General features: G+C 40.7%; 1 protein-coding gene across 15 annotated transcripts in view; it reads left to right on the top strand.

Annotated features, from left to right (window-relative positions):
- The window catches only part of Sgip1 (SH3 domain GRB2 like endophilin interacting protein 1), a 236,787-nt gene that overhangs the window by 149,700 nt on the left and 70,739 nt on the right, over positions 1–16,348 (top strand). For 12 of the 15 annotated variants that reach the window (XM_008831039.3, XM_008831040.2, XM_008831041.2 and 9 more), the window contains 2 exons: positions 7,467–7,478; positions 14,858–14,869. The exons of the other annotated variants lie outside the window; for them this stretch is intronic. In XM_008831039.3, coding sequence (XP_008829261.1) covers positions 7,467–7,478; positions 14,858–14,869 — 24 coding nt within the window. The remainder of the gene's footprint in view (positions 1–7,466; positions 7,479–14,857; positions 14,870–16,348) is intronic. 15 annotated transcript variants of the gene reach the window in all.

The raw sequence follows: 16,348 nt of genomic DNA, 5'->3' as shown, positions 1-16,348 counted from the left end.
CTCTTCTTTCATTTTAAGAAATATGGACTGTCTGTAAAAGCTTTGTGTCTAAAATGTGTCAATTCTTTCCTTAATTACTGAATCTTTTCTGGAGAAATCTATTGCTTCCATTTCCTGACCTTTAAAAATCACAGTATTGGGCTGGAGAGATGGCTCAGCAGTTAAGAACACTGGTTGTTCTTGCAGAAGACCCGAGTTCGAATCCCAGCACCCACATGGCAGCTAACAACTGTCTGTAACTCCAGTCCCAGGGGATCCTACAGCCTCTTCTGACCTCCGTGGGCATTGCACGACACAGGTGCACTTACTTACATGCAGGCAATACACGCATACACATAAAATAAAAATAATAAATAAAATTTTTTTTTAATAAAATCACAGTATCATTTTCCAGACCTTTCATGCCCTCCCTATTTTGGTAAGAAGAAATCCCTGCATTGTTTTACACTTTGATCTTAAAAATGAGTAAGATGTTTGTTATTCAGTCAGGCACCACATGCTCATTACATCTCCAGCGAGTGCTATTCATACCCTCTGAGTACATGGTCTTGTTTCCTTGTGTGAGGCAAGGAAACCTGGTTTAGGGGTGTGATCACAGTGGTGAAGGCTACAGATACTCAGTTTGTTACTAACTTAAAATCTGATTGAATGAGATTATTATAAACTCAACATATTAACATATAAAAATATGAGACAACTTTAACCTGAAGTAGCAGATTCTTGAATTACATGTTTTTAACTATAATGTCAATTGTAATTTTTAAGAAAGCTGAATTTTGAATGTGTTAGTCCTTCCAATCTAGAATTTGAAACTCTTTTAAACAGCTAATGGCCATAATCAGAGCACAGTAAACTCTGAAGAAGTAATCAATTTGGAAAACAAGTTTTAAACAGAAGCATCGTCTGTGACCAGTTCCATGAGTGCTGGGTATCTGACAGCCGTTCCTGTACTCAGAGGTGTCGGGTTCTTTGTCCTCCCCAAGAGGCTATTATCTCCAGAGTACATAGCACTGAATTATGCACATAGTGCTTGTACTGGAATTCTCCAGAACAGAACTGATAGGCTGAATATTCACTACAAAAAGGGATTTATTAGATTGGCTTACTTGATGTGGGTTGGGTTGTCTGACAGTGGCTTCTGCATGCTGGAGAGGCTAAGAACCCAGTAGCTGCTCAGTCCAGGAGGCTGGATGCCATACCAGTCCCAATCTGGCACTGAAGGTCTTCAGACACTGGTCCCAGGCCAGAAAAGCTGGGTTCCGGTATCAGCCAATGATGACAGCAGCAGTAACAAACTGGGGAGATATACTCACCAGCAAGGAGCCAAGGTGGCCAAGCAAAAGAAACCCTTCTTTTTCCACAAACCTCTGTCTGTCTGGGGGAGGGTCTGCCCCCTCAATTAACCCTTCCTGGAAATGCTCTCACAGACCCCACTCAGAAGCATGTCTCTTAGTGGATTCCAGATTCAATCAAGTTGACAGTCATTATTAACCATCATAGTGGTACTTAGAAAATACTGCTTGTGTGGGTAGATGGATGGTCTTCACTGTGGGAAATCATATAGAACCCGGTATCTAACTGTGACATAATGCAATTGATATTCCTCATGTTATTTTACAAGAAGAGATTTATGGTTCTCAATTTCATAGATCTTTTCCACTGCAATTCAACAGGTTTCTTTCTCCGATACTGGATGGATGAGAAGCATGAGTGAAAATTTCCCATTTCTTCTCTTAAAATTTCCAGATTCTTTTAAAAAGCTTATTAACATGTTTTCTTTGTGGGAGGGGACTTAGTTTCTTCTTAGGATCTTTGTATTCCAATCCTGAACATGCCAATGGGATGTCTGTTTTCTAAGGCCTCAGGTTTTCTGTTACTTTGTGATCCTTAACACTGAAGACCAAGCATCTGGGATTATCTTTCTTAAATTATGGCACTTATTTTTATTCTAAGACTAACAATCTAAGAAATAAGTATCTATTGCTTTGTCCTCTGAGAGAGATATTTTAGTGCCAGAACTCTACAGCAAAAATGTAATGGGATGTGTTGTTTGAGACAGGGTCTTTCTATGGAGTCAGGGCAGACTTTGAACTATGTAGCCCAAAATGGCTTCAACTTCAAAATCCTGCCTTTGCTCACTGATTGCTAGGATTATAGGGATGTGCCACCATATCCAGCAATGATACTTTAGTAAAAAACTGTGAATCACTCAAATTAATGGTATTAAAAATATTTTCTCAGACACAGTAGCAAGCTTTATGTCCAAAAGAAGGGTGAAGCTTTTTGATTTGTCCTACCTGTGTCTGAAGGAGAACCTCTAACTGCCCATGGACCTTAGGAACTACTTTTTTTGAATCAGTAGCCAGGATAGCAGCAAGATAGGACCCCATGTTTAGAGCTACTTGTCCCACAGTTGACAGCAGACGGAGATGAGATGGACTGACCTCAATCTCTTTTCTCCATTAAAGCTAATTTTAACCTAATTTCCTAAGCTATTTGAAGCCTGTTTTTGTATTTTCTTACATAGAGAATCAAAACGAGCTTCCAAAGAGGAATAAACAATAGCATGCACTGTTGTCTGATACTGTTTCCTCTGTTTAGTCTCTGTCTTTTCCCAGCAGTAGTAGTAACTGAACACCCAACCTGACAACCCACCATAAGTGACATCAATGAGAGTCACTGGAACAGAGTGAGCAGTCTTGATGGCAGCCTTATCACTTAGGACCAGAACACTCCCATGCCTCATACCGAGACCTGCCATCTTCCTCCTCATTCCATTCCAGCCTGTGTCCCTGTATGTACCCTCTCCTCTAGAGAGCTGTACTGTGACTTTACAAACTTTGGGTGTCCATACAAGTCACCTTCTCAAGGACAATTACTTTGACCATTTTATCAAAATCACAAAGCACTCTACTTTGATCTTCTTAAACCCTTTATTTGCTCCATTTTTTTTTTTTTTTTTTTTTGGCCTTTTTGAGACAGGGTCTCCCTGTCCTGGAACTCACTAATGTAGACCAGACTGGCCTTGAACTCACAGAGATCCTCCTGCCTCTGCCTCCCTAGTGCTGATAATAAAGGTGTGCGCCACCACGCCCGGCTTGCTCCACTTTTTAAAAAGTTGCAGTTACTGTCTTCTAAAGTACTAAATACTCTGTTGTGTTTATTATTGATTTGCTATCTGTTTCTTTACTCAGCTCCCCAAAGTGACTCATTGGAACTTGTCTTGTTGTTTCCATTGCTCGCTAATGTGCCTAGGATAGTGTCCACCATTTACTAAGTGCTCAATAAATATATATGAATGACTAATTGAGTAAGCAATCTTTTTGCTCCTTATAAATACCCCAGTAGTTGAAAATATAAGAGGAAGTGGTTGCTTTAACACACAATCCTATTAGTAAAAATATAAAGATTCAGAATTCAGCCACCCTATTTTTAAGGTTAGGAATTTGCAAAATGTTAAAAGGTTTACAGATTAGACATGACTTTGTCATGTCTTGATCCCACACTATGATGTTTGAGGTCCCAAATCCCCATGGGCAATTCAATTCCTTAAGCATCAGGAATGCACTCACAGCACAAAACTTCCAAGTGAGAATCACCCAAACTCTGATGTGTATTTTCTCCATACACCACTGTTAGATTTGGCTATGGTCTTACGTAGGATTCAACTTCAAATATTGATGATTCTAGTCCTTTGTGAAAGGAAGGAAACAGGCTTCAGTAGACTTAACTTGAATGGATGAATGCTTTGATTACTAATATATAGTAACAGCTAGAAAGCAATTCAGTCTCTGTGAAAGCGAGGAGTCTGTGTGATTCCTGGAAAGTTGTTGGACATAAGATTGAGCTGCCTGTTAGGAAGGTTTGCAAATCAAGAATCGGGTTGTCTTGGGTTACAGGACAGGAAAATCTCTATTCAGGAAATATTTTCTCTAATCCCAAAATTCACTAATACTACTTCTCTTTACAGGTGAGCCCTGTGGCATACATCTCAATCCTCTTACTACATCCATAATTAAAACTGTCTTAGATGTTATTAGTTCATTTTAAACTAAGAAATGTCTTGATTTCCTATTTTCCCCTAAACAAAATTGTCATGTCTTTTTTTTTTTTTCTTTTTAACATTCCTAAGACAACCCTCAACTTCAAATATTGATGATTCTAGTCCTTTGTGAAAGGAAGGAAACAGGCTTCAGTAGACTTAACTTGAATGGATGAATGCTTTGATTACTAATATATAGTAACAGCTAGAAAGCAATTCAGTCTCTGTGAAAGCGAGGAGTCTGTGTGATTCCTGGAAAGTTGTTGGACATAAGATTGAGCTGCCTGTTAGGAAGGTTTGCAAATCAAGAATCGGGTTGTCTTGGGTTACAGGACAGGAAAATCTCTATTCAGGAAATATTTTCTCTAATCCCAAAATTCACTAATACTACTTCTCTTTACAGGTGAGCCCTGTGGCATACATCTCAATCCTCTTACTACATCCATAATTAAAACTGTCTTAGATGTTATTAGTTCATTTTAAACTAAGAAATGTCTTGATTTCCTATTTTCCCCTAAACAAAATTGTCATGTCTTTTTTTTTTTTCTTTTTAACATTCCTAAGAAACTCTTAAATTAAGAGGCCTTAGCTGGTGTTGATGACCGCCGACACAGCAAACCAACACGTTGACCAAAAGGGGGTCAATCTGTCATGCGGCCAGGGGTGGAGAGGCCCGACCGAGGAGGAAGGCAGGGCACCCATGTCATTTGTGTGTGCCTGTGTAGTCTTCTGATTTTAATTAAATGAAATGGATTTGACTCTAGAAAAGGCAGAAATTTATACTCAGAGTTTAATCCCCAAAATGAAAGCTTTGCTGGAAGCCGAGGCTCACTCTGAGACACTTGTAGCTGTGAGGGTAGACTGCAGGATCTATTTAATCCTTTCCATTGGAAAGATCCAAGATTTATTTTTCTAGGTTCTGTGCTCTGTGGTCATTTAACTGTGTTGTTCTCAGTCTCAATGTTGATCTACCCCTAAACAAGGGTTCCATCTAGTTAGGGGACTTGAGTCTACCCTGGACCAAGCTTTCTGGAGTTGGAAAATCTGAGATCCAGTCCCAGATCTTTGTAACAATGTGACCTGGGAGTTCTGCTGAGCCTCCTTTTCAAATTCATGGACAGAGACAGTAATGGTACCAAACACATAACATACATCAATAGTAAGAGTGGCTTATGTTAGTATCATCATGTTTTTTTAATCTTCACACATCTTTTAATTTTTAAAAAATATTTTATTATTTTTATCTTTTTATGTGTATGAGTGTATTGACTGCATGTAGGTAAGTGCACCTATGTCGTGCAATGGCTACAGAGGACAGAAGAAGCTGTCAGATCCCCTTGGAGCTGGAGTTACAGACAGTTGTTAGCTGCCATGTGGGTGCTGGGATTCAAACCTGGGTCTTCTGCAAGAACATTCAATGTTCTTAACCACTGAGCCGTCTTTCTAGCATCTTATTTTTTATTTTTTTATTTTTATTTTATGTGTATGCATGTTTCGCCTACATGTATATAAGTGCACCTCATGTCATACAATGTCTGTGAAGGCCAGAAGAGAGAGGATCACCTGGAACTGGAGTTACAGATGGTTATTAGCCACCATGTGGATGCTGGAACGAAATCCACGTCCTCTGCAAGAGCAGCCAGTGCTCTTAACCATTGAGCAATCTCTCCACCTCCCCTCACAACAGCCTTACAAGGTAGCAGTTACCCATGCTTTACTATAGAATTGCAGCATGGAGTGACTGGCCAAAAGGCACCAAGAAAATAAGAGGTTGGGCTAATTTGAGTACATAAAAGCTTGTAATTTTTACCCTAAAGATATGTCTGTCCACAGATTGAGAACCCAGATTTTGTTAATGATTTTTATTTCACTGAACTACTTACCAAGGGTCCTCTTCTGAAAGTGGCTCAAGGCCCGGCCCTTTGTCCTGCCCCTCAGCTGTTCTGATGCACTTGTGTTTGCTATATGAGCAGTCCCACCCAGGAGATCCAGTCCTGTAATTTACACAAATTGTGTGAAGCCATGCCACTTCCTTGGGGTCTACAACATATGTGCTATGACATATGTGAGCATGAAGGTTGCTAATGGGCTGAGAAATTAGCATTTAAGTAGGAGCAAAGTGAAACAGTGAGCGGAGCTGGTCACCATTACCCATAAGGTCATCTTTCTCCAGCCATTTACAGACCTGTCTTCAGAGAACAATTCAGATTTCCATGTTTCCAAAGACACTTTGCGTCAAACATTTATATAATGTTTTAATGGCCACGAAAGGGGAATTCATAAACATGAGTGCTAATTATATACAACACCATGTTTGAGGCCAGAGAGGGTTCATTCATGGCCATTACTGTGCAAGTTAATTGAGAAGAGACACCCGAATAACACAGATCAAAACAAGAACAGCGAAGTGCCAGCATGGTACGCCTTTGTTTTCTGAGGCTGACAAGTGCCAAGCAAATGGAAAGACGTTCCGTACTTAGCTACTGTTTTGAACAAAGGGAATGTGCTATGATGAAACAAGAGAAGGGAGCGCTTTATTCTGACTGAGAGAAGCTTGGAACAGGTCTCATGAAAACAAATCACGGCGTTGAAGAATGCAAGAAGGTTTTTGATTAGGTGAGAGGGTGAAACCATAGAAGGCAGAAAGCAGGAGAGCCTGAGAGTGCACGCCACAGTCAGGAGGTCACAAGGAGAGTGTGCAGACCTTACTGAAAAGCAACGGGCAAGGTAAGGGCCTGAGGTCAGCTGCAGCCCATCAGGAAGGCAGTATATGCTAGACTGGAGCTTGCTTTCTGTTCTCTGAGCAGTCAGCATGTTTTTGAAGACGTAACTGTTCTCAGAAAGTGATTCTGGGGATGATGTGAAGGAGAGCTTACGAGATGGAACCGGAAGTTGGGTCATGGGCTAGAAGGAGTACAAATGGGGTACTGCAGTCAGCAAGAGATAAGTCCTTGCTAACACTTTGCTGAGGAAGGGAGTGGACTGGGCACCAGGGACCACTCACCCAGCAAAGGAGGTTCATGGAGAGTAGAGAGGAATGAAAGATGGGATCAAAGAAGGGCTGGCTGTAGCCAGGATGACTTGAGAAAGGACATTAAGTATCAGGTTCCATAGTAAAATTAACTTCTGGAAAATTCTCAAGTTGTAGGGAAGCGCACTAATGACATTTTCCAGCTCCTTCCAGTAATACAAGGCCGACTTCTACTTTAAAGACATAAATCAGTTTGATCATTGTAAGCCATTAAAAAGGAAGCTTAGAAGGCGCTCAGATGGAGCCATGGAGCCAAGCCTATGCATCTGCATAAGCAGTGTTGTAGAGAGCAGCTTGAAACAAGGTCGTTCTCAGCCTGAGCATTTCTCCTTGAAGGTGAATATCGTCTCTCTCATGTTCTCTTTATTTTCTTTCCCATGCCTTCGCTTTTAGAGGAAAAGTCCGGTAAGAAATAACATGTCCTTCCCATGTTGTGAACGAGTATTATGTATTTCATTCATTTTCACCATCTGTACTTCTACTGACTGTTCAACATCTAAAAAAGGTTTCAGCTATTGAAAACAAACCTCTGTGAGCCAGAACAAGGTCTGATTATGCCACATGGGAACAATGGAGTCAGTTGCTGTGTGATTTCACACCCCTTACTATGGGCCACAAGGTAATTTTGTAGAGATTCACCTCTGCCTCAGTCACAGGCATATGATCTAATATTTTCTGTCCCAAGTTCTACTTCTTCCAGCTTCCACTTGAATTAGTCCAGCTACATATGCAAGCTATGAAAAAGATACACATTTAATTATTTTTACTTACCGCACAATTTGCTAGCACCCTGAATGTTTATGGAGATGGCCTGATTTGAAAGAGGAGCAATAGAGGATTTAGAGTTGTTTTGTTAACTTTGTTTCAGTAAATCAAAATATTCCTTCCTGGAATTGTCAGGGACTAGTAAAAGGAATCTTTAGAAAATGTAAGTCACAGGTGGCAAGATGGCTCAGTGGTGAAGGCACTTGTTGCCAAACTTGATGACCTGAGTTCTACCCATGGGTCCCACATAGTGGAAGGAGAGAACTGACGCTCCTACGAGCTGTTTTCTGATCAACACATGCACACCATGTCATGCCTGCACCTGTGGCAGACACACTCAAAATTAATAAACAAAATATAAATGACTGTCTGAATTCTATTTGTTAGTGTCAGGGAGTGAATTTTAGTAACACCACAAATCTATATGATGTACTTACATCTGCACTTAAAACCACATGGAACAGATCTCAAAGCAAAACAAAATGAAATGAAAAAGAAAAGAAAGAAAATTATGTTCTCTTCTTGTGGCATGTTCCCAGTATACACAAGAATGAGTGACATGGGTGACTGCTACTGTAAACGGGGATGCTGGGGTCTGGGTTGCCCCTTCCTTGTGCATTGGCTGCATCTCTGCACCACTTTCTCTGAGGAAGTTGCACTCAGAGAAAGTTCCTGTATTAAGGAGGAGGAATGGGAGGCACAAAAAAACAAAAAATGGATCCAAATATTAAAACACAGCAAAGTGTGGGTCCGTGTCTTTTTGTTTCTGAAAAATAAAATCAGCATGTGTGATGTGCTTTTGGTTATCACTAAGCCGCCTGGCACCCATTTAGTGAGTGAGCATCAGCCCAGTATCGACGGTGTCCAGTACCACATCGCCCATCACTGGGTGCTCTTCAGTAGCTATTCCTTATGTGCCACCAATGTCATATATTCTCCTTGGGCCTGGCTTGTCCTCGAGTTAACCTAAGTTGGCACTTCACATGTTAAAATTTGCCCATGGTACTTTCAAAATTCTTCGTTCTTCTTTGTTTTCCTCCTGCTGTCCTTACAGCACCTTTAACTGTGTTTTTGTTTGCACTGTGTCTTTGAGGATGAGTCTTCCCACACTGTTTTATCTTTGAAATGTCTGTTGTGGTGATACTTAGCTGCTCGCCTGTGAATATGTTTGTTAATAGCAGGATCTTTGTTTCATTTCCCACATGGAGTTTCAAATGAACCTCTAAGTTTGTCTGATTGGAAACAGCAGACATACAGTAAGCAACAATATTTGCTGAAGTTGACCTTGTAATTCACAGGAACAAGTTTAAATATTGACTAATTCCTGCAATAATGGGCCAAATAGAGGCTTGCCAAATACTATCCTGTCCTTAAAGAATTTAAATACAAAAAAGAACTATTAGGCAGGATCATAATAATAAACTCAATGTTCATGCATTCTAATTCTTTCCTAGGAAAAGATTTAATGTACAGAGACCGGAGAGATAGTTCAGTTGGTAAAGTGCTTGCCTTACAAACACAAGGACCTGAGTTTGATCCCCAGAGCTTACATAAAAAAGCCAAGAGTGTTTGCATACCCATGTAGTCCCAGTACTAAGGGTATAAAGACAGGAGGATCCTTGAGGCTCACTCACTAGCCGGTCTAGTCTGCTTGGTGAGTTCCAGGCCAGTGAGAGTCCCTGTCTGAAAACAAAACAAAACGAAACAAAAGGGTGCAGTAATTCAGTAGTCAGACTTCAGAGCTCAGAAAAACTGGTATATTCACACTTGTCATAGCAAAAAGACATGTAAAGAAACTTCCAGGAGAGCCAAGCACTAACTTCTGGTTCTCCTCCCCATGTGGGGCTGCACATGCGATCAGAACACTTCATTCTCCACAGATGAAGTATTGTCAACCTGGGAAGCTCTTGCGCCTTGGTGTCCAGATGTTTTATTGAAGCCAATCATGTAGGCCTGGAGTGACTAAAGGGCTGAATTTGGGTACTCAGTCTCCCAAAGTTAAGTTGAGATTGTATGACCCATGGCCCTCATTGTAAGACTTGTTGCATAAACTACATAGTGTGACTCAAAACCTGTTATACAAAGGCACTCCTTTTGGGTAATTCCAAGGACTTAGGAATGATTTCCTAGGAGCTGTGCAAGGTCCAAATCTTCCTTTGAATACCTGATACCTGCTGAGCCAGCCTTTTCTGCAAACTCACATATTAAAGGGCCCCTTTGTTGTATCAGGTCCCTTTTCACTATTCCTAGGCCTGCAGGTCTTCTGATTTCTCCTCGCATGCCCAACTCTGTGCAAAGCCTGACTAGGCAGGTTTGCCTTCTCCAGTGGTCCTGTGTGGACACCTTTGTTCCACGTTACCAGGAACAGCCTTACTCCTCCTCCTCTCCTCTCTCACCTTAGATCTCTGCCCACTCACTGGTTTTCTTTCTCCTTGATGAGCTGTGATGGCTTTTCGGAGAAAAAAAGTCACTTTCTGTTCCTAATCCAAGCACAAAACATTTCCCCCACTGGAAGACAACCGGATGCCCTCATACCACATGTGAACTAGAAAGTGCTAAGGGATGTAGACCTTGAACTTAGGCAGAGAAGCAGCAGGTATTCTCCTGTCTAATCATACAGAAAAATTCATTTATAAGCTCGGAACACTTGAAAGACCCTTAAAGTCATGCAACTGTCAAGTTCATCAGCATCTGTTGTCACAAGTTTGAAGACCCGAAAATGACCTTTGAGTCTGCAGACATGAAGTAAATGGAACCAGTTTCCTTGGGAACAAAAGGGTTCCTATATCAATAGAAATAAAGGAATTTTCCCTTTCATTATGTGTATCAGTTGTAGCATACATTAATTATGTGTGTTAATTTGACTGGACCTTTTATGATGGAGAAAGATATTAATCAAGGACCTTTGACCAGAAAGGATGTCCAAAGTTCTCCGAAGAGCGACTAACACCCAGGAGATTAAGGATGGACTGGTGACTCAAGCCCACACGCAGAGCTCTTCTCTTGAGGATAATTCTTGGACTCAGCTTTTTCATTTGTTGTAAATAATGACCAAGAATGACTATTCCTTGAAAAGGCTTAAATGTGGGGTACCTCTGAGGTCTGTGCAGGGATCTGATCTAGGCTCAAGGACAAGGACCCAGAGGACCGTGTAGGACTGGTTTTCTATAGTTATGCCACCTGCAGAACAGCAGCAATGGCAGGAAGGGAATCGGCCCATGTGTGCAGTGCCTAGTGCTGGTGTCTCCCGGTCTCCCAGAGTCTAAGGAAGGTTTAAGCCAAGTAATTCTGGACCAAGGACACTATGACTTAAATGATAGCTAGGGAAATGAGCAAATCTAAGGAGATGACACAGAACTGGGGTTTGAATTCATGTATATGTAGCTACCAGTGCTTAACTGATAAGGCAAAAGACATGGGACAGTTGTATAACCCCAGTTGACCAAGGAAGTTACACAGTTGCCCAGGCAACATCATTACACTGAATTCTTCCTGGCAGGAAAGGGCAGGAGTTTTTCTATATCCTTCAAGCCCCAAAGACAAGCTAGGTTAGCAAGGAAGAAGGAGGGAGGGAGGAAAAGGAAAAAGAAGGACTGGAAGGGAGAAAGAGAGAGAGGGAGAAAGAGGCATGTTTGTGTGGCTTGGCCCCAGGACCCACCCTTCTCTGTTTGCTTGTACATGTGTGTGTCTTCCTGTTTATGCAAAGTGCTCTTCTGGGCTTGAGGGAGTGAGGAATTCATTTGCTTTCATAATGAAATCTAAATAGCAAAAACTTGCATTGAGAACAAAAAAAAATTTTTTTAAGGCGGATAACCCTGAGGAACAACATCCAAGGCAGTCCTGTGTCACACACACACTCCCCACACACAGAAAGAAATTCTGTGACATGAATCAGCTAATTTTCTATGACTAGACTATTTGAAAATACTTATCTGGTGCTTCATTCATTTGTTTTCCTCTGTGTTTTCCCCACAGCACTAAATTTAACAGATGAAGATATCACAAAACTTAAAAATCTGAGGCTGATTATTTTGGGACTTCGACAAACCAAGAGAGAATATGTTTGGTTACTTGCTATAAATTTCTCAAACATTCATGTTGAACAAGGCTAAGGTTTTCTGGGGTTGGAAGGGAGTAGGGCTCAGTGGCAAAGTGATCACCTAGTATGCACGAGACACAGGGCTCAATCCCTGGCATTAAAGAAACACACAACAACAAAAACAATTATGGTATCCTAGTTAGCTGAGTTTATAATAATACTGTGATAGCAGTATAAGAAGGCAAATCTGAGATGAAGATAGGGCACTGTGGAGATTATAAGGGCACAGAATTTTAAGGAAGTATGGTCACATTGCAAATTGAAATAAACATAAACAAAGGTCTTCATCCTACTGAGCAAGTCATAAATTACTATTGTTTACCAATTTGAAAAGACCCTCCAAATACACAATGAGAATTATCTCAAAAAGAAAATAAAATTGATTTTTAGTGCCTTCTTCAAGTGCATCAGAATGACCATAATTAATGATTAATTATGAATATAGGAAATTTTCCAGATTGCAAGGCCTCTGTCTGGGTAATCAGGTGTGGCAGATACTATGGGGACTCATTATGTGTCTGTAATCAGAGGTGAATTAGCCACCTGCAGGTTTTGAACAACTGAATAAGTATTTTATTTGGTTGTACAGTTAAAAACAATTTTGGCCCACATTTGAAAACTGGAATATTTCATTTTTGAAAATCTGGTTGTTGGTTTCTTTCTGAAGACGGGGCAGCGATAGGCCCACATCTTCACCATGCAGATACAGTGGCCAGCTCACAGAGCTTGGTGATGCAGACCTTCCCTGACCGCACACCCACTCTGCCCCACAAGCATCTAGACAGAGGTCTCCCAGCTTCTGGAAAAAACCAAGACCAGATACTAAATTCGTTTTCTTCATCTTTGATGCAAATTCTATAATTGGTAGCATGTAAACAGAATGCTAAATACTTTGAATTTGGGGGGAAATGAAAGAAAAAGGTAAACGAAATTTCCTTCTGTGGTGCTGGGATCAAATCTAGGGCCTCACACATAAAACAAATTTAATAGGCAAAGACCTCCCGGCTGATAATAATTTTGCAGAGTTCTTTAATGGTGATATTGTATATTGATCTTTTCCATTTGTTTTCCGGAATTTTTTTTCTTTTGAAGGCTGTAAGAGCTCTTAACTGTAGACAGTGAAGCCACCCACATCTGCACTTGGCCTTCCTTCTAGCTGTGTCTCTCAGATTCTTGTTCATCATCTTGTGACTGCGTGAATTTGAACAGCTAGTCTTTGATGAAAAAGTTTTGCAAAATGAAGTTTCTAAAATGTCGTCACAAACTTGTCTTTTACTAGAAAAATATATAAGCATGAAACTACTGATTAAAAATACAGATTTTTTTAACTCATGGAAAATTAAGATATGACTTAATTTGAGAGGATTAATATATTTGATAATTGTATTTATTTTGCATTATTTATCATAATCTTATATTGGGGGAAGTATGTTACATCTAGTGCCTTATTTCCAATATTTTAAATGTTCATGTAATCTCAACATTTCATTCTTTAAAGAACTTTCGTCTGGCCACTAAACAATAATGTATTCTAAATACTCATGTAAAGGGGAGTGAATTTTTTTGCTCAAAACACTGGTTAGTCAGTATGATCATTTGAGCCCACAGATATATCCTGATAAGTGTCCTTTTACTCTAATATTACATAAGTTGCATCACACAGAGACAGGTTTATATGAAAGATAGGATCAACATGCATCAGTACCTGCAAAATAAGGTCAACAGTCAAGTCCAAGCTATTAGAAGTCACTCAGGCTAACAAGTCTAGAGTCTGAGCTTACAAAGCTGGTCTGAGGACTAACCATGCCTGGATGTTAACCACCATGGCTCTCCCCTTCATTAAGTCTTCCAACATGTCATACTTGGACCCACAGAGCAGAAATGGGAAATCAGAGATCTAAATTCTGTCCTTGTTCTACTGATTCACTAGCTGAATCTCAGAACCACTTTCCTCTCTGGATCTCAAGGCAATTGAACAAGATATCCAAGAAAGCTTTTGTTCCAGAGACCGGTTCATCCTCATTTGAGCAACCTCCTCTCCCTGTGTTTGAGTCCTGGCCTCCACTGAGTCTTGAAAGCAAAACTGCACAACTCCTTCCCCACCCACATCCTAGGCATTCCTGTTCCAGCAGAAGGACCCTAAAGGAGAGCCATCTGAGACTGTTGGTACACATTGACAACAGCCATCACCAAGGTCGGAGGAGTGAAGAGAGAAGTCACCTGTGTGCGTGGTGTGTTCTCCAGATGTCAGCTGGTCCACAAGTGCTCGGTTGTTGCCAGCCAGTTTCCAGTGTTCCCACCTGTGTTTGTCAGGAGCTGCCTACTGGAAGAGGCCCACAACACCAGGCCAAGGACAGATGCTTATAAAACAACAACGGAAAAATAAATCCTCCCCTGAAATATACTTTCTGAAAACAATGAAGAGAAAATCAACATCCTGCCTAAGTTATTATGGAAGCTCCCCTCAGGCTCTACTTATGTGGGAAATACTTGTCACCTATGATGCTGGTTGTGCTGTTGTTACCCAACAGCACATTTTCTTTTAGCCATTTTCTTTAGACTGTCTAGATAGCCTCTAAGTCCCCCTCCACAAATATTCTGGAGAAAAACTACTTTGGCAAGACATTATAAACCCACTAATAAAGATTTTGTACGTCCCTGCCTTTTTCTTGTGAACAGATTCCTAAAGCTCAGCCATATGAGCAAACCTACAGTATGCAATAGTCTCTTTTAAAGGTTCTCTGAAGCCATCTGTTGCTTAAAGGAGCCCTAGTCACAGGCCTGCCTGTCTTTCTCTGGCCTGATAAATTAGAGTGTGTGTTGGGTAGCTGTTTTGAAGTCTTCTGTCACCCAAGCCTGTTGACTGATCCATCATTCTCTGACTAGGTATCTGTTCTCTCTTCCTTTTTGCTGATCACAGAGGCGCAGCCCGGTAAGAACTCTCATTTCTATCTTAAACACGTGTAGACAAAGTTGCTACCAAGGGAGGTGACCAGGTTGCTTTCCTGTTAAATTTATGATCACCCAGTATAAATGAGGCAGATTAACTGGTTCACTGGTTGGAGTTTCAGAATTATGAAAGCATTTCTCCATAACAAAACTCATTAGTACCGAATAATGTATATCTGGTGTATGATAGGGAGCTGTGTGTGTGAATCCAAGAACCAGAGGGTAGGTGGCCAGAAAGCACCATAGAAGTTAACGATAAAGTGATTTAAGAAAAAAAAAAAAAAAAAGAAAGGATGTGAAGCTGGAGAGATGGCTTAGAGAGTAAGAGCACTTGCTGTTTGTGCAGAGGACCTGAGTTCAGTTCCCAGCAACCACATTAGGTGGCCCACAGCCACCTGTAACTCCAGCACCAGGGAATCCAATGTTGTCTTCTCATCTCCACAGGCACCTGCACTCACATGCACGTGTGCACACAAACATACACATAATTTTAAAGTAATAAAAATCTTTTTAGAAGAATGAAATTGTGGGGGTTAGAGAGATGGCTCAGCGGTTAAGAGCACTGACTGTTCTTGCAGAGGACCCAGGTTTGATTCCCAGCACCCATGTGGTGGCTAACAATCGTCCATAACTCTAGTTCCAAGGGAATCTGACACCCTTTTTCTGAAATTCTCAGGCATTGCATGACACAGGTACACTTAAATAACACAGCTGATACAATCATATACATGAAATAAAATAATAAAATATTTATAAAAGAATGAAATCATGAAGAAGGGAATTTCTAAACTACTTTCTTAAAGCACAAATTCAAAATATAAATATTTCCTTGGACCATAACTGATATAGGTCAATATACCTTCATACATACTCATATTTTTACCTCAAGAATGGGAGATTTTCCCAAGCTGTCGCATAATTCTAAATTTCATCATTTAAGGCAACGTTGGCAAGATATACCCATTAGGAAACTTCACATTGGTTACAGTGAGATACATCATTCTCCTCAGGTTGAACAACATGAAGAATTTAAAGCAATACTTTAAACTCTGCCATTTGCAATAATCCCATCTACCTAATCGGTTCCTTAAGCGAAGAAATATGCCATGTACAGTGCTGCAGCCCATCACTTGAAGGCAGGAAAATCACTGCAAGTTCAAAGCCACCCAGGGCTACACAGTGAACTCCAAGTCTGTCTGGGGATGCTTAACAAAATGGAGAGGTGGGAGCAGAAGGGAGGCAAAGCAAAGGAAAGAGAGGAGAGGAGAGATGAGAGGGAGGGCAAGGAAGAGAAAAAACAGTACTGTCCAAAATATCCCTAAGCCTGTGTCAATCAATAATCAATCACTGTTTGGGCAGATACCTCACCTAAGATTGCTAGTTGGTGGTTTTCTGTTTAAACTACAAGATAGCATCTCCAGTGATGGATATTCAGAGGCTATTTAGGTATGATGATTCCAAC

Source organism: Nannospalax galili, unplaced genomic scaffold, assembly GCF_000622305.1.
Source record: "Nannospalax galili isolate Female #2095 unplaced genomic scaffold, S.galili_v1.0 scaffold553, whole genome shotgun sequence".
NCBI lineage: Eukaryota > Metazoa > Chordata > Mammalia > Rodentia > Spalacidae > Nannospalax > Nannospalax galili.
The sequence above is the reverse complement of the archived record's forward strand: the minus strand, read 5'-3'. Positions and strand labels throughout refer to the sequence as shown.